The following is a 26,666-nucleotide window of genomic DNA, read 5'->3' on the forward strand; positions in this document are numbered from 1 at the left end:
AATGTGGACAGTTCTTCCAATATCTTCAATATGCACCTTGGAGTTGGATAAGGACTAGAGGTCAACCGATTATGATTTTTCAATGCTGATACCGATACCGATTATTGGAGGACAAAAAAAAGGCTTATACCGATTAATCGGCCAATTTTTTCCCATTTATTTGTAATAATGACAATTACAACAATACTGAATGAACACTTACTTTAACTTAATATAATACATCAATAAAATAAATTTAGCCTCAAATAAATAATGAAACATGTTCAATTTGGTTTAAATAATGCAAAAACAAAATGTTGGAGAAGAAAGTAAAAGTGCAATATGTGCCATGTAAGAAAGCTAACGTTTAAGTTCCTTGCTCAGAACATGAGAACATATGAAAGCTGGTGGTTCCTTTTAAAATGAGTCTTCAATATTCCCAGGTAAGAAGTTTTAGGTTGTAGTTATTATAGGACTACTTCCCTCTATACCATTTGTATTTCATTAACCTTTGACTATTGGTTGTTCTTATAGGCACTTTAGTATTGCCAGTGTAACAGTATAGCTTCCGTCCGTCTCCTCGCCCCTACCTGGGCTCGAACCAGCAACACAACGACAACAGCCACCCTCGAAGCAGCGTTACCCATGCAGAGCAAGGGGAACAACTACTCCAAGTCTCAGAGAGAGTGATGTTTGAAACACTATTAGCGCGCACCCCGCTAACTAGCTAGCCATTTCACATCGTTACATCAGCCTAATCTCGGGAGTTGATAGGCTTGAATTCATAAACAGCAGAGCTGCTGGCAAAACGCACAAAAGTGCTGTTTGAATGAATGCTTATGAGCCTGCTGGTGCCCACCATCGCTCAGTCAGACTGCTCTATCAAATCATAGACTTAATTATAACATAACACACAGAAATACGAGCCTTAGGTCATTAATATGGTCGAATCCAGAAACTATCATCTCGAAAACAAAACGTGTTTATTCTTTCAGTGAAATACGGAACCGTTCCGTATTTTATCTAACAGGTGGCATCCAGAAGTCTAAATATTCTTGTTACATTGCACAACCTTCAATGCTATGTCATAATTACGTAAAATTCTGGCAAATTAGTTCGCAATGAGCCAGGCGGCCCAAACTGTTGCATATACCCTGACTCTGCGTGCAATGAACGCAAGAGAAGTAACACAATTTCACCTAGTTAATATTGCCAGCTAACCTGGATTTCTTTTAGCGAAATATGCAGGTTTAAAAATATATACTTCTGTGTATTGATTTTAAGAAAGACATTGATGTTTATGGTTAGGTACACATTGGAGCAACTAGTCCTTTTTCGCGAATGCGCACTGCATCGATAATATGCAACGCAGGACACGCTAGATAAACTAGTAATATTATCAACCATGTGTAGTTAGAACTAGTGATTATGATTGATTAAGTTTAAGGCTAACTAGCAACTCACCACGGCTTCTTACTGCATTCGCTTAACAGGCGGGCTCCTCGTGTGGCAGGTGGTTTGAGCGTTGGACTAGTTAACCGCAAGGTTGCAAGATTGAATCCCTGAGCTGTCAAGGTAAAAAAAATCTGTCGTTCTGCCACTGAAAAAGGCAGTTAACCCACCATTCATAGGCCGTCATTGAAAATAAGAATGTGTTCTTAACCAACTTGCCTAGTTAAATAAAGATCAAATAAAGGTGTAAAAAATCTAATCTGCAAAATCGATCAATTGTTATGAAAACTTGAAATCGGCCCTAATTAATCAGCCATTCTGATTAATCGGTCGACCTCTAATAAGGACATGCGCAGTTGTGTCCCGATATGTCCATCTTCACTTGTAGCCTGTGAGAAAGACCCGATCATGATGGAGAGCATGCAGCACTCAGGGAGAAGAGCACAACAAAAGCATGGATTTTTTTTAGGGTGCATTACAACCTTAAAGGGGATGCCGTCGTGAAATTCGAGGCATTATCAAGTGCTTGTCAAATTGTGAATGCGAGACTAATGACGTGTGTTCAGCCTGCACAAAAAAACAAAGCAGGGGGCCTCCCGATTGGCACAGTGGTCTAAAGCACTGCATTGCTGTGCCACCAGAGATTCTAGGTTTGAGCCCAGACTCTGTCGCAGCCGGCCGCGACCGGGAGGTCCATGGGGCGACGCACGATGGCCCAGCGTCGTCCGGGTTAGGGAGGGCTTGGCCGGCAGGGATATCCTTGTCTCATCGCACACTAGTGACTCCTGTGGCGGGCCGGGTGCAGCGCATGCTGACCAGGTCGCCAGGTGTACGGTGTTTCCTCCGACACATTGGTCGGAGGCTGGCTTCCGGGTTGGATGTGCAGTGTGGCTAGGTTGGGTTGTGTTTCGGGGAACTCATGGCTCTCAACCTTCACCTCTCCAGAGTCCGTACTGGAGTTGCAGCGATGAGACAAGACTGTAACTACTACCAATTGGATACCATGAAATTGGGGATAAAAAAGGGGTATAAAAAACTAAGCAGAGCCTTGCAAGCGACCTTTTGCATCCTTAAAATGTATATAAAAAAAACATATAGCCCAATGTTTGTAGACCAACTAAAGTTACATTAGTAACTCTAAATTAATCATCTAGATATAGGATGACCTATTTCTTTAACCGCTCAACATAGAATAGCCGCATGTGCGCACTCCCTCAAATAGTTTGTAGAATTTATTTTATTCATCTTTGTTCAATTGTATTCTTCAAACTATAAAGTAATATAAATAATGCCATGGAATTCTGAATGAACTAGTGTAGCCCACAGCCGTTTGGCATAGCCACATTAGGACAACTCAGAGTACACTACTCTGTTCTTCTGAAACAGACTACATTTTCTTCATATCATGCTTCTTTAGACCTGTACAAAATAAATCATGGGTTTATTGTAAAGATGTGGGCTATATTACATGGATTTATTATACTGTAGACGTTCCAAAGGTCTGCTTCAGTGGCTTTTAGGCTGTGTGGAAGCCAGGAGATGCTAAATGTGTATGTTAACAGTCACGGGTAGACAATTTTGTGACCGCCACACCCAAGTCTGATGAAGTTTGAACTCTTTTTGGCCTGAATGCCAAGCCTCACGTCTGGAGGAAACTAGGCACCGCTCATCATCTGGCAAATACCATCCCTACGGTGAAGCATGGTGGTGGTAGCATCCTGCCGTGGGGATGTTTTTCAGGGGCTGGGAGATTTGTCAGGATCGAGGGAATGATGAACGGAGCAAAGTACAGAGATTCTTGAAAACCTGCTCCAGGTGCAGCGACGCTTCCCATCCAACCTGACAGAGCTTGCGAGGATCGGCAGAAAAGAATGGGAGAAACTCCCCAAATACAGGTGTGCCAAGCTTGTACCATTATACCCAAGACTCAAGGCTGTAGTCGCTGCCAAAAGGTGCTTCAACAAAGTACTGAGTACATAGTTTGAATACTTATGTAAATGTGATGTTTTTTATTTTTAATACATTTGCAAATTTAAAAATAAAATGACTGTTTTTGCTTTGTTATTATGGGGTATTGTGTGTAGATTGAGGGGGGGAAACAAATTTTAATCAATGTTAGAATAAGGCTTTAATGTAACAAAATGTGGAAATAGTCAAGGGGTCTGAATACTTTCCAAATGTACTGTAAATGAAGATAGTTTCCAAAGGCCTGCATTATTGACATGGGTTTCTTGTAAAAAGGGAATTGTGAAAATCAAATCAGCTGCTTTTCGTTCATCTTCAATGTGGGTGAAAGGGTGTAATAATTGTGTTTACATACCAAATGACGTGGCCTATTGCATTGTTCATTGTCTACTCTTAAAAAAAAAGATATTATACATTTGACTACTTTACCTGTTGGGGGAAGTAGGTAGCAGTGGGCTGGTGGGAGGAGCGGCTCATTGTAAATGGCTGGAACAGAATCAAACCAATGGAAACAACGCTTCGTTCCAGCCATTATAATGAGCCTGTCCTCTAACAGCTCCTCCCACCAGCATCTTCAGGTAGGTCTAAGAAACAGGACACAAGAAGCGAAAGCCCTGTGAACAACATTGTCTCCTTCAAAAGTGCTGGTTATGACAGGAACAACTTGAACGTGTATTGATTGTCATTCTGAAGAGTCATTCTGAAGAGTAAAGTGTAGTTAGTCATTGACAAACCTTTTATTACCTAGTAGTCACAATCGACTGTCTCATGTGCAATGTACACCACCACAATGTATTTTCTTAGAGGATTTCACTCTAAATATACTGATTTACAAAACAATATTGTGTATGTTAGACATTTACTGCACAATATCTTTGTAACTTCTGAACATTTTTGGAAAGTTCTATCCATCCTTGACCCAAGTCTCAATTTAGCCATAACTTATGATAGGTAGAGCATTCTGGACAACAAGAGGGTAAACCTCAAGCACTTGGCCATTCTGGTGAGCAGTAATGGCTTTGTTTTTTTACTTTGACATGTGACAGATTATATTTGGAGATAAAGCGTTTAATACAAAACATAAGGCCTAATATCTGAACACTGCCAGTCACACGGGAGAAGACAAACTTCCTGTGCACAATATAGCACTGTGTGGGGCTGGTAGGTAGACTGAACAAACTTCACATTGAATTCACTTCACGTCCAATTTGATTTTGATGTTCATCGCCGCCAGCTCTGCAACAAAGTAGCGGAAGACGTATGGCACAGACACCGTATCGATGGAGTCACTCTTGCCGCAGAGGAGGCAGACAGTCTTGCGGTGGCGTGTGGCCGACCAGTAGGGTGGTGGTTTCTCCAGTAGAGGGGACAGTAGGCTACCACAGTCCACACACACCTGTGCCACAGAGCGATCAGAGCAGTTGAAGAGGCGGTCGTGGAGCAGGAAGGAGGTCCCGTGGGCCAGCAGGGCGTCGCGCTCCATCTCCCCGAAGCGGATGCCCCCCTGGATGTTCCTTCCGCCCACCGGCTGGTTGGTCACCTTGTCCCGCGCGCCAGTGGTCCTCACCTGGAACTTGTCGGAGACCATGTGACGCAGCCTCTGGTAGTAGACCACGCCGATGAAGATGTCCGCCTCTAGCTCCAGGCCGCTGAGGCCGCTGTAGAGGCGCTCGGTGCCATAGTGGTTGTAGCCCGCAGCGCGCAACATATCCCCAAAATGCTCCAGTGCAGAGTTCTCCTCGGAGAAAGTGAAGGGAGTGGCGTCGTGGCACAGGCCGTGGAGGGCGCCCGACTTGCCGGCCATACTCTCGATGAGCATGCCGATGGTCATGCGGGAGGGGAAGCCGTGAGGGTTGAACAGAATGTCGGGGGTCATCCCACTCTCTGTGAAGGGCATGTCCTCGGCAGGCCACAGGCGGCTCAGGATACCCTTCTGCCCGTGGCGGCTGGCGAACTTGTCCCCGATGGTGGGGTTACGGGGCACTCGCACGGTGATGCAGACGCGCTTGAAGCGGCCCGAGCCCACATCATTGCTGCACACCTTGATGTTGTCTACTACACAGCTTTCTTGACTCCTACAAAAGCGAGGGAAAGACAGCAGGTTATAAAATTGCATTAGCCGCTGCATCTGGCCAACTCATCATCATAGAGTAGAGAAATAGTCAACACTATGGTATGACAATGGAAAGAACATTAGGCCAAACTGGATAACTCACTTGTAAAAGTTGACAAAGGTTTGTCCGGTGTTGAGGTTGATGTAGCTGTAGAAGGGGTCTCCATGTTGTAGCACTGCGCCGATGGAGGGCAGCCCATCAGCGTCCAGTTTGTCCATTACCTTGGGGTCACCGGGTTTGACCCCAAACACCAGGTTGTCCTCGCCCTTCATCTTCTGTGCCAGGTCCACCAGCTCAGTCTTGTAAACACAGCCATGACCAAAGCCCCTCTCCCATGACGACTTGTTCAGGATCTAGGCGCAAACGGAATTAAAATAGAACTCGTACAAATATATACACACACACACGTATTCTACACACACCTGGTACAGTGAAATCAGCCAATGGGTAAATAAAAAGTGAATTTATGTAGAGCTAGCTGTCTCACCATGGCGTCCTCCATATCGTAGCCAGTGTAGGAGATCACAGCGACAATGGCGTTGGTGCCGATGGGGTAGTTGTCCATGTTGTAGTGGTCGTACATGACAGGCCTGACCAGAGGGCTCTGAGGGGTCTGAAGACGGTACAGCTTGTTGTCCGAGCGGTCCTGGAACGAGTGGAGGGGGAAGCCCATGGTCTGTTTACCTGTGGAGGAGAAAATTAGTTACACCAACATCTACAGGATCATTTTTTAAAAGTCAGGCATTCTAGAAGAATAAAGCACATTTTTTCACATGTAGTGTTCTCTGTATAGGAATTAGCTGAAAAAAATTCACAAAGGTACCTAAGGGTATCTGAACTCAGAAAACACCAGAGGTGCCTGCTTCTGAAAACTTACCCATCTGGCACTGGTACATGTTCCTGGGACTCTGGTTGTGGTCCGAGTAAGGGATGAAGTTAGCCACCACGCTCAGCATGCTGTGGAGGAAAAGCTCCTGGTGGGTGGTCACACCCGGCTCGATCTCATCCTCACTGATGCCCACGTTGATGTAGAGCTGTCAAACAGGAGAGAGAAGCTTAATTCACAAATGTTTCTGTGTACTCGAACAGAATAAGGTACTGTCTCGAACTGTCCACACAAGAAGCAATCACAGCATACTGTAGATATGGGTGCATAAATGAGATTGTCTGTCATAGTTGAAGTGTACCTATGATGAAAATTACAGACCTCTCTCATATTTTTAAGTGGGAGAACTTGCACAATTGGTGGCTGACTAAATACTGTTTTCCCCACTGTAGCTGTGCAGCAATGCTCCCTATTCAACCTGATAGAGCAGGGCTTCCCAACCCTCTTCCTGGAGATCTACCGTCCTGTGGGTTTTCAGTCCAACCCTAATTTAACACATCTGATTCTACTTATTAGCTGATCAACAACACCCAAACAATGGGAGACAAATTCACCTTTCAGCAGGACAATAACCTAAAACACAAGGCCAAATATACACTGGACTTGCTTACCAAGACAACATTAATGTTCCTGAGTGGACTCGTTATAGTTTTGCCTTAAATCTGTTTGAAAATCCATGGCAAGATTTGAAAATGTCTGTCTAAAATTGATCAACCACCAACTTCATAGATTGAAGAAGTTAAAAAAGAACAAATTTGCAAATATTGTACAATCCAGGTGTGCAAAGCTCTAAGACAGACTTACCCAGAAAGCTGATTCAATACATGTTAGGTGATTCTAACATGAATTGACTCAGGGGTGTGAATACTTATGTAAATGTGATTTCTGCATTTAATACATTTATAACAACATATTTTCACTTTGTCATTGTGGGGTATTGTGTGTAGATGGGTGAATTTTTATTTTATTTTTATTACAACAAAATGTGTAATAAGTCAAGTGGCATGAATACTTTCTGAAGCCACGGTCAGACGAACCATCTACAAGTAACTAGGTACTGACATGACACTACCAACCAAACTCAAGAAACAACTTCCAACAATTACTGTAATGTTTGTCCTAGAGTTGACAAAACAAAGAATCACTGACAAGACCCTCAGCTTGAAAACTAGTTTGATCTAGCATCCCTCCTTGTCCCAGAGGCTATGATTAGTAACTAGGGGGTTTACTAAGGATGCCCAGGAATTGAGACATTTTAAGCAGCTTGCGACTGTAGTACCTGTTCAAAGGTGCCGATCAGTTCCTGCTGGCCCAGGGCCAGGTTGTGGACAGGCCGCACCATGCGGCAGGGGGTGGTGAAGAGGTACAGGCCTGGGTACATGCTGGCCTTGCTGGTCTGGGGAACCAGAACTATCTCAGTCCAGGGAGGGATCTTCTTCTCCTTCAACACCTGCAAGAGAATGGCATGAACTAGAATGAGTAAGAGGCAGAAAAACCTAACTAGCTGCCACTATTCATGTGTGATGAATTATCTATTACATAAGTGAGTGATGATCAAACCCATGTTATAACTGCAGATGGTTGGGAGATGCCCTGCCTTACCTTGAACCTGCGGAGGGAGTCTGAGAGGAAGGGGGCCAGATCAGTCTCTACCCAACCCACCATGGCACCATCCAGGAGCACAGGATAGCAGTCAGTGTAGGCCCTGCCAGGAGAACCATCCACAGGAGTCACACCTGGAGGAGAACGATGGGACAACACAACCGCATATAAATGACTGAGCATTTTCACATGTATGTGCAAATAAACCTTATGACCCAATAGGTTCCAGCTGCATGCTAATCGCAGTGAGTGACGTAACCTTGGATATCCTGTCACGTTGAATCCCAGGCCTTTGTGTTTCACTTTGGAAACATGTTCAGTGTTTGTCATGTACAACTACCCCATTGGAACCAACAGCATCGTCTCTGATCTCCAACATGGGCTACGTCATGGAGGACGCCATAGTGAGGCAGCTAGCTGCACATCCACAATTCCCAGGTTTGTCTGTACTCACCGAGGGAGCAGAGCAGGGCAGGGAGGGTGGTGGTGGGCAGGGCCGGGGCTATGATTTCACAGTGGGCCGTCATGTGGTTCATGAGGCCGCAGGGCTCTCCGTCGGGGGTGTGCACGGGGCACAAGAAGCCCCAGGACTCGGGCAGCAGACGACGTACGGAGGTGGTCCTCATCTTGGCAAAGGCTGCCCCTCTGTGCACGCAGCGGAAGTGGGACAGGTATCGGATGAAGTTGAGCTTGTCGGCCACCACACACAGTCCCGTGTTCTGGAGCATGCCCAGGCCTGACGGCAGGAGCGAAGAGGAACAGAATCTCAGGACCAGCATGTGTTTCTAGGTAACTTATACACGTCATGTATATCTGCATAACTCCAAGTAAAATAGAGAAAAATAGAACAGTGGATACGTTGTAATGACAAATAAGTAGAATGTTTTGTATCACAGCATACCCGTCTTTGAAGTGAGATTCCCAGTGGCTAGCAGATACTCAAAGGGATGGGTAACATCAGAGCCCATGTTGAACATCTTCACCAGATTATCAGAGCTCACCCCACCAGTCAGCCTATGGGCCCTCTTGTCCAAGGACAGTTTCACAGACACCATCCAGGCAGCCATCTTCTCCTATTATCACATTGCAAATGGTTAAAAACACATCCGACAGAGGAATTATATGACCTGGAGGACAACTAGAGTGTGATTTTAATACCAAGGCCTTACAGTCAAGGTTTCACCGCTAGCATTCTGGCCTGACATTGTTGTGGTGTTTTTACATTACCCATGCCAAACACGACAAGTTCTGTTGCCCACAATGTTGTAGTATCTTGACAATAAATTGCTTTTGATTCACCAATACGTCAGATCCAGAACTGTTCATCATTTGTCAGTAGTCCAGCGCAGGGCTGTCCTGATGTCTGAACTGACCTTGAGAAACATTAGGTAGAGCCGTCCTGGCGTGAGCACCTCCTGACACATCAGACTGTCCGGGTTCTCCTCCATGCACTCCTGCTTGGCAAACGTGAATAGCTTCCGCGTCATCAGACACAGCAGGTAGAACTTCTCCACGTCCGACCTCAGGTGGATACAGATGCACTGGCTGAACAGAGAGAGATATGACACATTCCATAAAGAGTGTGAGTGTGTGTGTGTTGGTAGAGCATGGTGCTTGCAACGTCAGGATAGTTGGTTAGATTCCAAGGATCACCCATACACCAAAAAAATAAAATATACCCACTCATGACTAAGTCATCATAATAAGTATCTGCTATAGGCATTCACTACATGGCAAAAAGTATGTCGACACCCCTTAAAATTTGTGTATTCGGCTATTTCAGCTACACCAGTGGCGGACAGGTGTATAAAAAAAAATCGAGCACACCGCCATGCAATCTCCATAGACCAACATTGGAGGTAGAATGGCACGTACTGAAGAGCTCAGTGACTTTCAACGTGGCACCGTCACAGGATGGCACCTTTCCAACAATTCAGTTCACCAAATTTCTGCCCTGCTAGAGCTGACCCGGTCAATGTCTTTAGAATGCAATTAAAAATGAAAAGCTGAAATGTCTTGAGTCAATAAGAATTCAACCCCTTTGTTATGGCAAGCCTAAATAAGTTCAATAGTAAACATTTGCTTAACAAGTCACATAAGTTGCATGGACTGCATTACTTTTTGAATGACTACCTCATCTCTGTACCCCACACATACAGATAATTGTAAGGTCCCTCAGTCGAGCCGTGAATTTCAAACACAGATTCAACTGTAAAGACCAGGGAGGTTTTCCAATGCCTCGCAAAGAAGTGCACCTATTGGTAGATGGGTAGGGGGAAAAAAAGCAGACATTGAATATCACTTTGAGCATGGTGAAGTTTTTAATAACACACACAAACACTTACTCTAACAGGTAGTTGGCACACTGTTCATGGGTGTACCACTCTGGCAGGTTCATCTTGACCCGGAAGCGCTCGCCCAGGTAGTTGAGCACCTTGCCGCGGGTGATGCAGCCCTCCTCCATAACGAGTCGCAGCATCTCAGACACACAGCTCTTGTAGAAGGAGTTCGCCTCACGACCTTTGATCAGCTCCTGGTAAATCTGGAAGTCTGTGAAGTCCACTAGAGCCTGGCCAAAACAGAAAGGCAATGTGGTTAAAATGTTAAATATATACTGTAATTTCATACAGTATAGGCATATGTCCCAATTCTCATAACATTCTTATGTGTTGCGTGCATATAAACCTAGTGGACAGACTAATGTCACATGCAAGGTCCTATTCCAAATATCACTGCTCCATCTCACCTTTAGTGCAAAGCCCAGGGGGAGGAAGAAGAGCTCTTTCTGGTATATGAAGTTGAGCATCACAGTCCCATTGTCCAGGTAATGTAGGTTCATATTGATAGCGGTGTGCTCCTCCTTCACACAGTGCATTGAGACACCTGGGGAGACAAAGAATAGCTTTAGCTTATGTCTGCATCAAGGCGATAGGACTGCGATAATCAAATGTTGGCCTACTATAAGTAGCCTATGGGACTCAACTGCTCCGACAATGCAATGTTCGGCTTGTACATTAACACCCTCTACATTCTGTACATCAACTGCCTTGCGTACCATACTGAGTGTATCCCTGGCCTCTGTTCTTCCACTTCGGCCTTGACATAGCGATAGGGTAGTTCCTCCTTGGCATGATCAGCATGCGAATAACCTTCTCGTTCCCATTCACAATAAAATAACCACCCATTTCCTGTTTCAATGAGGATGGAGAGAAAGAGAGATTGATTCTAAAGAAATGTAAAGACGCATTGCAAACTGTAAAATCAGAAAAAATGTGCCTTGATTTTTGCGTCAAAGCATAAATAATCAGATTGACTGGTTCCCACAGATCAGGGTTTTCCGTTGTGAAAATGTAGCGCAGGACATTTGACCGGCAGCATTTTAAATTTACCGGACATGTATGCATTGGGTACATAACCTGATTTGGGTGGCCACCCAGGGAGCGTGACGTTAAAGTTTGGGGAATGAATTTCACCATAAAAATGCACCATTTAATAAAGCATTCCATGTATCATCACATTTGCAGGCCTACTAATCATAATGTGATAAGTAGACGGAATAGTCATAATTTAGGCTAATAATAACTCAGCTTTCTTTGGATGGAAAAAACAGCAACCTATGAGCCTATGTTAGTCTACTATCCCCATAGAAGAAAAGTTTACATATTCTATTGGTCAGCTTGCCTAGAAGGAAATAGCCCAAACAGACTCAGGGACGATATAGATCAAATTCACACAACCAATAGGCCTAGGTTACATGAAAAAAATAAAATGTTAAAAAGCAATATATCTGATGCATCAGATCAGAACGTTTAGTTTAAAAATGTTGATAAACTATTCCTTCTTAACATCAGCAGCGGAATAATGCATTTGGCTACTGGACAATGAAAGATAGTTGAAAACCAATAGAAAATGAGAATTAGGCTACTGGTTTCAATGGCATATGGAAGTCTATGAAATAACTGCCTTCACGTATTTGGTCAGATTTTTCCTAGGCTACTTTAAAGCAAGGTAAAACATGCCTCATAATATGTACTAAAACGTTACCGTTTCAAACAATTAAGTAGCTATAGGTTTTCAAAATGCATACTGCCTCCAGCTCATTGCCAAGTGGTGTGTGACGCGCTGATGAAGCCTGCCTTCTGTTGACTATGCATTTGAATGGCGAATGGAGAGGCCGCTTCAATTACCAGTTGAGAAATAAAAATATTAGCTATTTTTAACACACAAGTGCATTTAGAATCGTTGCACAATGACTGGGCGTGTAAAAGTGCTGCCTGACAGATTTTCCGTTCAAAGGCTCTGTATCTGTATGCCGTGCCCATGTGATAAGATAACTAATATGCACACATGGCAATTTAATTCCACGGATTTATGCAAATTAACTCATAGACCGACAAGCATGACCGGTCAAATGTATTTACATAAACTGGTATTTCTATCAATGAATAGGCTAAAAAGACTTATTTCGCAATGGGGTTTTTTCTTTCTTCTCCCAGACAATTGGCCGATGGCAATTTTATTTAACTGCTTTACTTTTTTTACGCCCAAAAGCCAGCTATTACCGGCTAAAGGAAACCCTGCCACAGCACAGGTAGGAAGCGTGCCATTCTCTTACCTCAGCCTCCTCATGGTGCTCAATGAGCTCTTTGGGAGGGAGCCCATGTAGGTTACACAGCCTAGACTTCACCATGATGGGCAACTGGCCCAGAGACTGCTTGATGATGCCTTTGGGAACCCCATTCACGGACCAGCTGACATCTGCCTGTGAAGAATCACAGCACAAAACTTAAATTCATCACAATGGGCAAGTCTTGTGATAGATTGTAGAAAGACCTCGTCTTGACCGTCATATACAGTACAATCCATATGGTACAGGTGTTGGGTTTGCAGGCAAGCTTACCACAAGCTTCCCCCGGTAGGAGCAGCGTCTCCCTCTGCACTCTGCTGGGAACACCCGCAGGTCCCGGCAGATGCTTCCTTTGCCCACCACTGGTTTAAAGATGGTGGCCTCCACAAATGCCAGGCTGATCCGGTCATTTTTAAACATAAACTCCAAGGGACGGATGGCCTGAAAAGGAAAAAGGAACAAACATTTTTACATGAACTCTCCAAACCCATGGTTTTGCATGACAGATATAAACTACAACCAGGTTGCTGCATAGTTACAGATTAACTTCACATTATCTGGTGTAACAACCCAAAAATGTTGGTATCCATTACTGTGAATTACACGTTAGGTACGGTTGTGTAGCACATCATTTTCAACCAACCTTGACCATGTCAATTTCAAATCTCTCATTGATTGAAATAGGTGGGTCTTCCCCAAAGTGCCGCATGTCATGACACCCCTGTCTTAATTAATGACAAGATTTGAAATAGACTAGATGGCGGTGTACAAGTTGTTGGATTAACAAAATGGCGCCAGAAGAAATGGCAGTTTTACGGTCTCCTAACCAATTGTGCTATTATGTGGGGTTTTTTCGCGTTATTTGCAACTTATTTTGCACGTATTGTTTCTGCAACCGTATCTTACGGCAAAACATAGCTTCTGGATATCAGGACAGCGATCACTCACCTAGGATTAGACAAAGATTTTTTCTACAACAAAGACGACGCACAAGACATTCTCCAAACACCCCAAAGGACCGACAACCCCGTTATTTGCAAGAGGAAGCGACGCAGGTACAGAGGACAAAGAGCCGGATGCCGGGTCAGGACCCGGAAAAGGCGACTGGGAAAGCTGCCGTTAGCATCAATACTACTCACCAACGTGCAATCATTGGACAATAAATTAGATGAGGTACAATCACGAATATCCTACCAACGGGACATGAAAAACTGTAATATCCTATGTTTCACGGAATCGTGGCTAGATGACGACATGGATATTCAGCTAGCGGGATATACTCTGCACTGGCAAGATAGAACAGCAAAAGATGAGGGGTGTCTAGAGAGTTTTCAGCTATACTTTTCGTGGCTGTTTATTTACCACCAGGCAGATGCTGGCACTAAGACCGCACTCAGTGAGCTGTATAAGGAAATAAACAAACAGGAAACCACTCACCCAGAGGCGGCGCTCCTAGTGGCCAGAGACTTTAATACTACAGGGGAACTTAAATCAGTTCTACCAACATGTTAAATGTTCAACCAGAGGTGTAAAAAAATTCTAGATCACCTGTACTCCACACACAGAGACGCGTACAAAGCATTTCCTCGCCCTCCATTTGGTAAATCGAACCACAACTCTATCCTCCTGATTCCTGCTTACAAGCTCAAATTAAAGCAGGAAGCACCAGTGACTCGGTCTATAAAAAAAAAAGTGGTCAGGTGAAGCAGATGCTAAACTACAGGACTGTTTTGCTATCACAGACTGGAACATGTTCCGGGATTCCTCCGATGGCATTGAGGAGTACACCACATCAATCACTGGCTTAATCAATAAGTGCATCGAGGACGTCGTCCCCAAAGTGACTGTGCGTACATACCCAAACCAGAAGCCATGGATTACAGGCAACATTCGCACTGAGCTAAAGGGTAGAGCTGCCGCTTTCAAGGTGTTGGACTCTAACCCGGAAGCTTACAAGAAATCCAGCTATGCCCTTCGACGAACCATCAAACAGGCAAAGCGTCAATACAGGGCTAAGATTGAATCATACTACACCGACGTTCGTCGGATGTGGCAGGGCTTGCAAACTATTACAGACTACAATGGGAAGCACAGCTGCGAGCTGCCCAGTGACACGAGCCTACAAGATGAGCTCAATCACTTCTTTGCTGGCTTCGAGGCAAGCAAGACTGAGGCATGCATGAGAGCATTTAGCTGTTCCGGACGACTGTGGGATCACGCTCTCCGTAGCCGACGTGAGTAATATCTTTAAACAGGTCAACATACACAAGGCTGCGGGGCCAGACGGATTATCAGGACCTGTGTGCCGGGCATGTGCTGACCAACTGTCAGGTGTCTTCACTGACATTTTCAGCATGACCCTGATTGAGTCTGTAATACCAACATGTTTCAAGCAGACCACCATAGTCCCTGTGCCCAGGAACACAAAGGCAACCTGCCTAAATGACTACAGACCCGTAGCACTCATGTTCGAAGCCATGAAGTGCTTTGAAAGGTTGGTAATGGCTCGCATCAACACCATTATCCCAGAAACCCTAGACCCATTCCAATTTAGATACCGCCCAAACAGATCCACAGATGATGCAATCTCTATTGCACTCCACACTGCCCTTTCCCACCTGGACAAAAGGAACAATTATGTGAGAATGCTATTCCTTGACTCAGCATTCAACACCATAGTACCCTCAAAGTGCAACACTAACCAAAGAATCCTGGGACTATACACCTCCCTCTGCAACTGGATTCTGGACTTCCTGACGGGCCGTGCCCAGGTCGTGAGTGTAGGTAGCAACACATCCGCAACGCTGATACTCAACACTGGAGCACCACAGGGGTGGGAGCTCAGTCCCCTCCTGTACTCCCTGTTCACCCACGACTGCATGGCCAAGCACGACTCCAACACCATCATTAAGTTTGCAGACGACAACAGTGGTAGGCCTGATCACAGACAATGACGAGACAGAATATAGGGAGGAGGTCAGAGACCTGGCCGTGTGGTTCCAGAATAACAACATATCCCTCAACATAACCAAACTAAGGACGAGAGGAAAAGGAGGACCGAGCACGCCCCCATTCTCACCGACGGGGCTGTAGTGGGGCAGGTTGAGAGCTTCAAGTTCCTCGGTGTCCACATCAACAAAATAGAATGGTCCACACACCAAGACAGTTGTGAAGAGGGCACGACAAAAAAATAATAATAATTGGCATGGGTCCTGAGATCCTCAAAAGGTTCTACAGCTGCATCACTGCCTGGTACGGCCATTGCTCGGCCTCTGACCGCAAGGCAGAGGGTAGTGCATACAGACAAGCACATCACTGGGGCTAAGCTGCCTGCCATCCAGGACCTCTAGGCGGTGTCAGAGGAAGGTCCAAAAATGTGTCAAAGACCCCAGCCACAGACTGTTCTGTGGCTTGGTACCGGAGTGCCAAGTCTAGGACAAAAAGGCTTCTCAACAGTTTTCACCACCAAGCCAGAAGACTCCTGAACGGGTATTCAAATGGCTTCCGCACAGTGGCGACCCGGGCTATCTGCATTGTGTCCCACCACCCGCCAACCCCTCTTTAACACTACTGCTACTCTCTGTTCATCATATATGCATAGTCACTTTAACCATATCTACATGTACATACTACCTCAATTAGCCCGACTAACCGGTGCCTGTATATAGCCTGTCTTTTTACTGTTTTATTTATTTCTTATCTATTATTAACCTAACATCTTTTTTTGCACTATTGGTTAAAGCCTGTAAGCATTTCACTGTATGGTTGTTGTATTCGGCTCACGTGACAAAAACTTTGATTTGATTACTTCATGGAGCAAAATATTGATTTATTTCAATAATGGAGCATTTTCAAAATCCTAAACGCACCACTTGCAAGTGGACACAAGACATATTAAAAATATACGTTTGGCCAACATTGTGGCTTGGGGAGCCACGGCTGACACAGCACTGACTGTCCCACGTGAAAGTTCGCCTACCTGTACAGCACGACACAGTCCTTCTGAAACTGCTTGGTCAAACGACTCAATATGAGCCTTCGTTAGGTCCTGAACAGCGGCATGTTGTTTTTCCTTCGGTATGCCGTAGCCTGCTTCTGTTAAATGTTTAAGGCTTGGACTTGTCAGTAAACTACTCCACTTACTCGCAAAATCCATGCTTATTCTTGTTTACCACATGCGCATAGTTACACAGGAAGTACAATCGTTGTAATAGGAAGTGAGTGAAAGGTCAATTCCTTTAAAGGGACAGCATCCAATTTTCAGAGCTATCAAACAAAATCAAAACCGTCTTGTTAAATGTAATTGTATTAGTTTGGTTGACTATTCATAGAAGTGAGAAAAGGGAATTACCAAACAGCATCTAAAGTGTAATGCTATGTCTAAATCATTTTCAGCATCAAAGATCATGTCCACTGTAACCAAACAGCTAGAGGTCTATAGATATCAGATCTCAGTTGCTCTATGTATTGATTGTGGCCGTGTTCGAGAGCATCAAAACCGTGATAAATGGGTAAATTGTGACTGACTGACAACGGGCGTGTTTCTCTTCCCAGCCGTCGCCTGCCAGATCTTACAATACCTGGATAGGTATTTTACATAAGCCAACCACATGTTATAGAAATATGTCAGTCTGACGTGGCACACAACCATTGGTTGATGCATCCAACATCTGATCAGGGGAACTTGACCAACACGTCTGTCATTAACTGGACAGATTGCTAACATTTGTGGTTAGCCGATACTTAAAACACCTATCCAGGCATTGTAAGATTTGGCAAAGGAACGCACCAGAGTAGTTATTTACGACGCAAGGACATTTGGAGATCTGTCAATCTCGACTCGCCTTTAAAGTCGGCTGCAATGTCGAACTCGCGCTTTGTGTTGGTCGATTGCAGTCATCATGACTGCAATTCAGTTGGATAAAGTCAATGGTGTCAATCATTTACATCTATATGATTTTCTTTCATGTCATATCTAGTGTAAATCCCTGGGTCTTATCAGTTTACGCCACAAGAGAAGTCAGGAGACTCAGATCAACGATACATTTTATTCTCCATGATAATGTGACAGTTTTCATGCAAAGGTTTGATAAACATTAGCTAAAAGAAACAGGCATTCATCTGACTAAATACAGTTAAATCATTGACTGGGGGAGAGGTTAACATTTCAATGTGTCAATGTTGGTGTGTCAACCGATTTATTTATTCTTGGCTGCCTTGGTTTAGTGAAAATGTTTGATTATGATTGATTTAAAGTTGCAATCTAACTTCTTTGTCTCCCATGGACATGATACACTCAAATGAAGATACAGATTGCACTTTAAAGGACTTGAAATACATCAAACCCACAGTGTTCATAGCTGGGGAAGTAATACTGAGGGGGGAATTGATTTTAGACATACAAACAAGTTCATTGATAAGAAATAAGAATTCATAACCTACCAAGCAGGTAATAAAACATGGAAAACATTCAGTGCAAAGAAACTCTGCATGAGTACAACCAGACATTACAAAAGATTGAACAATTAAAACAGTCACACAGACACATATGCCAAATAGCAATAGGCAAATTCACATCTTTACAATCAAACAAATGAAAGGTGCATTTATATGCAGGAGGTCTATTGCTTCTTCCAAACATCAAGAGGCAATTCCCACTAAGGCACCCCTTCCCTTTGATGGAAAGACATTTCCCCAATTTGTATAATAATACTGATCATTTCCTTTGGTTGTTTTCCCAAGCAATGTGTTGAATAATACAGTTGGTCTTTTTTATTTTGCAAAACAATCTAGAAACAAATACTTTTTTTTGTGCCACTCTGATATACAAACTAACCGAACATTTAACCACAATTAGATTATAATTCATAAACATTGTATGCTTTGACCATGTGAATATCAAACATATACTATTCAAGCAGTCATTCACACCATACTTCATTTTAAAAAAAGACAGTGATTAAATGTCTCAATGTTGTCCCTTAAGTAGTGTTTCACTCAAAACATGTCGAAGCATTTCCTCAACTAAATATATTCGAAAATGTGTGATATTGAAGAAAGGAGTTGGTGGTTAAGGGACTAACTCATACTTAAAACAAAGTTTAACATAGGACAAAGTAACTTAATCTATGGGATAACTGTGGGTGATAATGCTACAAAGCATCTGTAAACTGAATGTGGTCAGGTGTTCTACATTGAATATCACAGTGTAAACACAGAAACAGACAAGGGCAGGGAAAACAACTTTCTAGCAGGCAGGTATCACAAGTTCACTTAACATCATTGAAGCTGTGTTAAAAACCTAACTGACTGTGTTTATAGTCTTAAACTACTTTTAAAAAATACACTTAAATCTGGGATCCGCCCCAGGCGCATTTTGTTATCGTTTTGAAGAAAGGAGCATCCAGCATCGTGGTATAATTTTTTTTTTTAACTCAGTACTGCGTGATGTCCGAGGGGGGGAAAAAAAGTGTTCGTCTGTTGTAAAATCGCAAATGGACGTGGCCTTTTCACTGCTATGGATTGCCGCTTTATTTTTTTTATTTTTTTAAACTTGCATTGACATTAAGTCAATTCTGGGGTTGAAGCTATTTCGTTTAATTCAAGTTCACTACATGTTTTAAATAAACAAGCAAAAACTAACAAGAAACACATTTTCTTTGAGCAAGCGTCACCAACACACACTAAACAAACATTTCTGCAAAAGCAATTGGTGCAGAACTACGCAAAACTAGGCAAATCTATTTCAAAACATCTGGTGTCAAAATGCAATGCAGTTCTTGACAAACAGGTGCGTCTCATGGACCTATTGGGAAGGTAAAAAGTATAGAGAGACCATTTTAAAGGAAGTGCTTGGCTAAGAACTCTCAGTATTCGAGGCAAAAGGGGAGAGTAGGCCTACTTGCATTAGGAGGTAAGACACTGACATGCATCCACACCAACATGCAGTCCCTCCTAAGATGACAAACAAACTGATTTACAGCTGTATCGGAGGTCCCGTGCGTAACTGTGTACGTGGATTCGTAAATTCCTTGTCACTATATTACATCTGTATATGTTTATCATCTATATTATGTTTGTTGATTCTGTTTACTGTGGCAGCACCATTTCACCGAATCAAATTCCAAGTAGGCCGATATGTAAATGTTCTTGGGAGAATAAAAGTGACTGATTCTAACAGTTTTACTGGCAGAACCATAGAAGGTTCAAAATAGCTTGAAATGTTAGAAAGTTGCAAATCTAGTCTCAGTTGGACAGGGAAGGTTTATCTCTAGTCATTCAACAAATACTATTTGTTGACAGCAATATAAGTAATCTGTCTATGAATATTCTCTTATACAAGGGGGGAATTAACAACACTGACTAAATTAACTTGGGGGGAAAAAAGGTCTCAAAATCGAAGACCTAAAAAAACTACATGGCATGCGCAGAATAATAGCTATAATACAATTTACATAGCAATAAAATAGAAACTGGATGCCTCCTATTTTTTGCTTTAATACATTTTTAAACTGCAGTACACAAAACTCTCCGGGGCTTTGTGAATAACCATGATATGAAACAAAGATTTAGGAATGCTAACTTTTGTGGATAAACCCAAAGATGTACAAACCGAGAGAAGAAAAAAAAAAGTCTACATCGCACATACACTTGCCTGACCGACAATACACTGGCTCACGTAACACATAGTAGCAGAAATGCTATGCTAATTCATCAGGTTGCATCTTTAAGTGGGTATGGGTGGAGATGTAAGGCACTAGTCTGTATAATAAGTAAAGCATCCCCTCCATCTTCAGAGGTCATCCATACACAGTCTAGGGGAGCCTCAGTGGCAGCACTGGAACACAAGGGCTTCTCATTGCTTTGGGACCCCCAAACCGGTCATCAGTCTGTCGCCCATTCATCATCATCATCATCACCCAAACATTCACCAAGTCTCCACATTCATATTCTGCATGTCTGCCCAGGCTTTCCTCTGAAATGCCCTTCCATTGTGGTGTATGAGAGAAGAAAATCTGGTATCACATACGAGAAGGTCCCACATTCAATCTTCAGTCAATCACAAGGGCAAACCACTTTGAGACTTGCCAAACAAGAACCAATGAGGTGGCAAGCTTCCAGACCTGTGGGACCTCTCAGAAAAGCCTAGAAGTGAGGAGCGGAGGGTGGAACTTCTGAAGCGGGGGGACACTTACAATCGGGTGAATGGGCCCACGTGGAGAGGTCCTCTCAGTTTCGGAGAGGAACAAGAGGATGAGGTGAGAGCAGAAAATGAGGGGGAGGAGGAGTAGGGAGCAGGGGAGGAGGAAGATGATCGTGGTTCGGAATCGTTGTTCAGTGTGAAGACAGTGGAGATGGCCACATCCACGATACCTTGGCATAGCTCCGGGTAGAGTTTCCTAGAGGGAGAGTTAACAGCGCAATTAATAAGATGCCATGCCAGTTAAATCAGTCAGATTATATAGGGAGGAATTAATGACCAAGAGTCCAGAAACTTTATCTAGCATGGAAAAGCAATTCAAAGGACAATTTTACCCTCAAGCACATTCAGATTCACCGGGAAGTCAGAGATCTTAAAATAAAACATCCATTAAATCCTAACATGAAAAGTTATTAAAGCACTCTAAGCCTTGAACAATGGAAAACATTTTCAACGGAATTAACATTTCAGCCCAAACCTCCACAGGTCTCAAATCATTTAAATCAACAAAGATTCTATGAATAAAATGTAATGAATAACAGTCTAACGGATGTAGAGAGGATGACCCAACCGAGTGCAGGCAAGAGGAAGAGGATAAACAGGACAATATAAGAGACACAGTTTTATAGCCTATTAACACCTGCTACGTTTTTATGACCACTGGGAGAAGAATATAAAATAGGACTGACTGTGCGCAGGCCGGAGCTCCATTGATCTCTATCAGCCACACCTTGAAGCTCTCATCCACCATGAAGTCAAAGCCGAAGAGCTGGAAGCTCTGATAGGACAAGTGCTTAGTGCTGATGGCAGGTTCAATGCATGTCAGACAGCTCCTAGGTGACCAGACAGAACAACCATTGTCAGGAGTCTAAGTAGAGTATAGCCTAGCTGTGAAGCAAATACCTATAAATAACTATTTGTAGAACTTCGCAATATTAAGGGAAAGGCCATGTTTAAGGTCATTGAACAAAACTGTATTTTTCCATCTCCTTCAACAGAGTAAAAAAACAGCACTGGAGGAGAAGTAGCTACCTTATAATCTGCTTTATCTGAGGTAAAATGTTGGTCTCCAGCACTATGTTGTGGGTGCTCAGCAGGTACTGCCGGAACTCGTCGAAGAACATCTCGTTGCCCTCCTCGTAGCGGCCATAGTTCTGAGAGTGCTCTTTCTGGATGCAGTGGTTGGTCAGGTGGCTGGTCACGTCCTGGAAGTTGGAGCTGTCGTAGGGCTCCGAGGCCGTCCGCAGCACACCCTCCCGGTAAAGGTAGATGTTGTACTGATGGTCCACGAGCACCCAGCTCCTAAGAACACAACAACCAACCCGCAGAGTCAGATTACTGGGAAAAACACCAGCGATAACATTTCTTATTTTGCTGTTCCTCAGACAGCTTGAATTGTGTATTAGAAGCCTATATAGTCTTTGTTGGTAATAAATGTGTAATAAACACACTAGATGTGCTATCACTCAAAGGTATTAGTATCAGCTGCTTACCTGATGTCAAATTTACGGTTGCCAGGTTGCAACAGTAGTGGTCTTTCTAGGTACTTCTGAATGACATGAACCTGCCCTTGATTATCAATGAACTCCAGCAATTGATTTGCATCGTGTGATATCAAAATCCCAGCACCTGGAACAAGAAAACCAACCCAAGCCTCATCTTTGTATACAATCCTTGGAATAAATATTTTGCCAATAAAGTGTTTGTAACTCCCTGGGTAGTCAAAGGAAACTTTGAAATATATGAAGCATGCATTAGCTTAAAAAGAGAGCTTCTTTAGGCAGCAATACTATAATACACCACCCCCATAATACCAAATGACTACAGAATGTAGCAGTACTAGCTGTTAGTAGAAATATGAGCCTCTAGACATGATGACTGCTTGGTACCTTTTGCTCCAGCAGATGACTTGGCGATCCACACTGTTCCCTCTCCGCTTTCCTTCCTTGAGTGATAAGAGGCCAGGAAAACTTCTCTTTCATCCGTCTTGGGGTTACTTTTCAGGTGGCTTATGCCATTCTTTGCAGGCGCAATGGGAGTGTTGAGGTTAGTAGGATAGATGATATACGATTCAGGCAACCAGTTGCCGGGATCTGGAAGCTCCGGGCTAGTCTTGATTAACCTGCACAATGCAAAGTAAGCGGATATCGATGATATTTACAGTATCAGCAGGATTTAGTGAAAATTACAGCATCAAAGTGAAAATTATTACACTGGAACCTTTTCAACTCGTCAAGGTTTGAAAATGCCTACTTGACTAAAGATGCTTTGCGGCACAACTTGTCTGCTCCTCTGTAATAATTCACCAGTTGCATCAGTCCAGGCTCATGACCTGTGGAGGAGAAACAAACGCATGCAGAATAAAAAAAAAGATGAAAGTGATTACAATAGGGCGGTGTCAACAAGAATTTGTTTAGGTCCTTCTCCGAGGTCAAACACGGCATTTCAGTGTGTCCAATATAGCCTACTTGTGGCATTCAGTGACCAAGGATGCATGTGGATACAGTGATATCACCAAAATATGGTTATAATTTTGTAACAAAGCAGCAATAGACAATAAGCTCCAGGATAGTCAAGGCCAAACTCTTGATCATAAACTGAGACAGGGGTGGGACACAAATGAATAATTCTGGAAAATTATCAGTAGTTTAAGGGAGTAACTTTCTTTTTACTTTTGCATAATGTAGAGGTCTTGGTTTGACTCCCAAGGAGACTGGGCGCATTGCAGTGAGTGTCAGATTAGCACTTGTGATGTGTATCAGCCTATGGGCCTCCATCAGAGGTCTACATCAGCGGTTTCATGCGACACAATTCATGGGTTTTGCTCGAGGGCGAGAACAAGAATACTGACACTGCAACAAAACGCATTCAATGCAATGTAAGACCATTTACTGCGTATGCCAAAAGTGTTAACTCTTACCAAGCCGTCCAAATGGCAGTCTATTCCGTTCGCCCAACATCAAGTTGAATCGGGGATTATCCTTTTTCAGTCTCTTCCATTGTCCAGTAGCGACGAGAATTTTGGAAACTTCAGCATAAATAGTACTGTTGTCGTCTCGGGCGACAAATGTATACATGGGTGAATTCATAATACCACAATATTATATGTGCAACAAAAAAACGTATTGTTTTCAAGCTCCGATGTAGCTAGTTGATTTAGCGGACTGGCTGGCAAGCGCTATCTCGCGGGCGGCTGTAGCATGATGAGGCAGCCATGTCCAGATTCGGAAAAAAATGAATGTCTTTCACGATGACAAAAGTCCTACTACATGTTGCATTACTCTGGTCTACATTTCACTCATGTTGCCCAAGATTAGGGTGTGACTACATGGTCACACGTCTGGTCGAGAACCTATCTGGTGTGCTAACTAGCTAGCTTAGCTGTCAAAGCAGTATATTGCTGTCGATTACTCTGGTAGCTGGATATTTTTCTTCAGAATTTTTTGTTTGACTGGTTAACTATGTAAACTGCTACTTTGCTAAGATTTCAGCCGTTCAATTTGAGGACAAAACGACCAAACAGAAGAGATCCATAATGTTCTGTTGCAGATCAACGGTCCTTTTATTCTTGGCCCACAGCTGTCATCCATCATCTGTCGTCACATGGAACGTGGATAAACATGACCTGCAATGGATTGTGGTTGATGTAGTCTTTCTATTCTGGTACCTCACTTGAGGTTATCAGATTAAATACCTTCTGTAGAGCAAAAAGCAATAAGGTAACATTTAATTTCTATTTCAATTTGTGTATAACGTAAATATTGATGTAATTGTATATCCCACAAAGCATATAATATATTTTAAAGGTTAAGGGCAGAGATTTAAGGGCCAGAGGTTTTTGTAGAGAAACATTTATTTTTGGTCAAAGAGAAACCTCTATTTTGATTGTTTGAAATTGATACAGATGTAACCCCTGAACAAATGTCCAGATTGAATGTATCTCGTTCACTTGAAAGCATGGGCCTCATAATGGTCAGTTGAACTTGCCTCCTATTCAATACCCAGCAGATTATATTAATTAAATAATGAGACATAACATTATAAAGTTAAATGCAATGCAGAGCAATGTCCGGGGTCCAACACTGTTTGGACATACAGTACCAGTCAAAAGTTTGGACACGCCTAGTGTTTTTCTTTATTTTGACTATTTTCTACATTGTATAATAATAGTGAAGACATAAAAACTATGAAATAACACATGGAATCATGTAGTAGCCAAGAAAGTGTTAAACAAATCAAAATATAGCCACCATTTGCCTTGATGACAGCTTTGCACACTCTTGGCATTCTCTCAACCAGCTTCAGGAATGCTTTTCCAACAGTCTTGAAGGAATTCCCACATATGCTGAGCACTTGTTGGCTGCTTTTACTTCACTCTGCAGTCCAACTCATCCCAAACCATCTCAATTGGATTGAGGTCAGGTGATTGTGGTGGCCAGGTCATCTGATGCGGCACCATCACTCTCCTTCTAGGTCAAATAGCCCTTACACGGCCTGGAGGTGTGTTGTGGGTCATTGTCCTGTTGAAAAACAAATGTAGTCCTACCAAGCGCAAACCAGATGGGATAGTATATCGCTACAGAATGTTGTGGTAGCCATGGTTAAGTGTGCCTTGAATTCTAAATAAATAATTGACAGTGTCACCAACAAAGCACCCCCACACTATCATATCCTCCATGCTTCACAGTGGGAACCACACCTACTGCTGTATGCGTCTCTCAAAGACACAGCAGAACCAAACATTTCTAATTTGACTCATCAGATCAAAGGACAGATTTCCACCGGTCTAATGTCCAATGCTCGTGTTTCTTGGCCCAAGCAAGTCTCTTCCTTTTATCGGTGTCTTTTACTACTGGTTTATTTAGAGCAATTCGACCATGAAGGCTGCATTTTCTGAAACGGGTAACTCTAATGAACTAATCCTCTGCAGCAGAGGTAACTCTGGGTCTTCCTTTCTTATGGCGGTCCTCATGAGAGCCAGTTTCATCATAGCGCTTGATGGTTTTTGCAATTGCACTTCAAGAAACTTTCAAAGTTCTTGAAATGTTACACCTTGACTGACCTTCATTTCTTAAACTAATGATGGACTGTCATTTCACTTTGCTTATTTGAGCTGTTCTTTCCATAATATGGACTTAGTCTTTTACCAAATAGGGCTGTCTTCTGTATACCACCCCTACCTTGTCACAACACAAACGCATTAAGAAGAAAATAAATTCCACAAATTAACTTTTAACAAGGCACACCTGTTAATTGAAATGCATTATAGGTGTCTACCTCATGAAGCTGGTTGAGAGAATCCCAAGAGTTTGCATAGTTGTCATCAAGGCAAAGGGTGACTACCCTGAAGAACCTCAAATATAAAATATATTTTGATTTGTTTAACACTTTTTTGCTTACTACATGATTCCACTTGTATTATTTCAAGGTTTTGATGTCTTCACTATTATTCTACAATGTAGAAAATAGTAAAAATAAAGAAAAACCTTTGAATGAGTAGGTGTTTCCAAACTTTTGACTGGTACCGTATATAGACTTGACTGACTAGACTGGACTGGAGTATACTTGACTGGACTGACTGAACTTGAACTGAACTTATTGGACTGGATTTTCTGGACTTGCCAAGACTATCCCTCATTAAACTGAACATATTTTCATTTCCAAAGTACAGTAGCAGTTTTCTGGTATTAGCTATATCTTCACCACCAGATGGCGTCATGCACTTGATTTGAGAGGGGAGGGCTCAGGGTTAGGCCCAGTTCGAATTGTACCCTAGACTATAGTGCCTTACCTCCCTTACACAAGTGTTCACAGGAGGTGTAAACATAAGTCCCATCTAGC

General features: G+C 43.0%; 2 protein-coding genes across 2 annotated transcripts; both read right to left on the minus strand.

Annotated features, from left to right (window-relative positions):
- Positions 1–4,109: 4,109 nt before the first annotated feature.
- On the minus strand, positions 4,110–16,840 carry polr1b (RNA polymerase I subunit B). Its single transcript, XM_046358969.1, has 15 exons — positions 16,605–16,840; positions 12,899–13,066; positions 12,614–12,760; positions 11,054–11,186; positions 10,745–10,881; positions 10,344–10,567; positions 9,372–9,543; positions 8,900–9,071; positions 8,453–8,734; positions 7,999–8,132; positions 7,676–7,846; positions 6,388–6,544; positions 5,998–6,194; positions 5,613–5,863; positions 4,110–5,471 (listed from the first exon to the last, which is right to left on the minus strand). Exons 1-15 carry the CDS (start codon positions 16,779–16,781, stop codon positions 4,589–4,591), a joined length of 3,405 nt encoding a protein of 1,134 aa, XP_046214925.1. The 5' UTR covers positions 16,782–16,840; the 3' UTR covers positions 4,110–4,588.
- An 819-nt stretch (positions 16,841–17,659) lies between these two features.
- Positions 17,660–24,423, minus strand: LOC124041420 (tubulin--tyrosine ligase-like). The gene is made up of 7 exons (XM_046358970.1): positions 23,746–24,423; positions 23,079–23,157; positions 22,715–22,947; positions 22,319–22,454; positions 21,858–22,127; positions 21,515–21,658; positions 17,660–21,024 (listed from the first exon to the last, which is right to left on the minus strand). Exons 1-7 carry the CDS (start codon positions 23,912–23,914, stop codon positions 20,817–20,819), a joined length of 1,239 nt encoding a protein of 412 aa, XP_046214926.1. The 5' UTR covers positions 23,915–24,423; the 3' UTR covers positions 17,660–20,816.
- Positions 24,424–26,666: the final 2,243 nt, after the last annotated feature.

This window comes from Oncorhynchus gorbuscha, linkage group LG08 (genome assembly GCF_021184085.1).
Source record: "Oncorhynchus gorbuscha isolate QuinsamMale2020 ecotype Even-year linkage group LG08, OgorEven_v1.0, whole genome shotgun sequence".
NCBI classification, from domain to species: domain Eukaryota; kingdom Metazoa; phylum Chordata; class Actinopteri; order Salmoniformes; family Salmonidae; genus Oncorhynchus; species Oncorhynchus gorbuscha.

Bases quoted from the DNA above. Each gene is read 5' to 3' on its own strand.
- LOC124041420 (XM_046358970.1), bottom strand. From the start codon at position 23,914: ATGAATTCACCCATGTATACATTTGTCGCCCGAGACGACAACAGTACT. The intron at 22,455-22,714 runs GTACCAAGCAGT...TTCTTGTTCCAG, and splicing joins GTCATCTGCTGGAGCAAAAG to GTGCTGGGATTTTGATATCA. The intron at 21,659-21,857 runs GTAGCTACTTCT...CTGGTCACCTAG, and splicing joins CAGATAAAGCAGATTATAAG to GAGCTGTCTGACATGCATTG.
- polr1b (XM_046358969.1), bottom strand. From the start codon at position 16,781: ATGGATTTTGCGAGTAAGTGGAGTAGTTTACTGACAAGTCCAAGCCTT. The intron at 11,187-12,613 runs GTAAGAGAATGG...TCATTGAAACAG, and splicing joins AGCACCATGAGGAGGCTGAG to GAAATGGGTGGTTATTTTAT. The intron at 9,544-10,343 runs GTAAGTGTTTGT...CTCTCTGTTCAG, and splicing joins TGTGCCAACTACCTGTTAGA to CCAGTGCATCTGTATCCACC.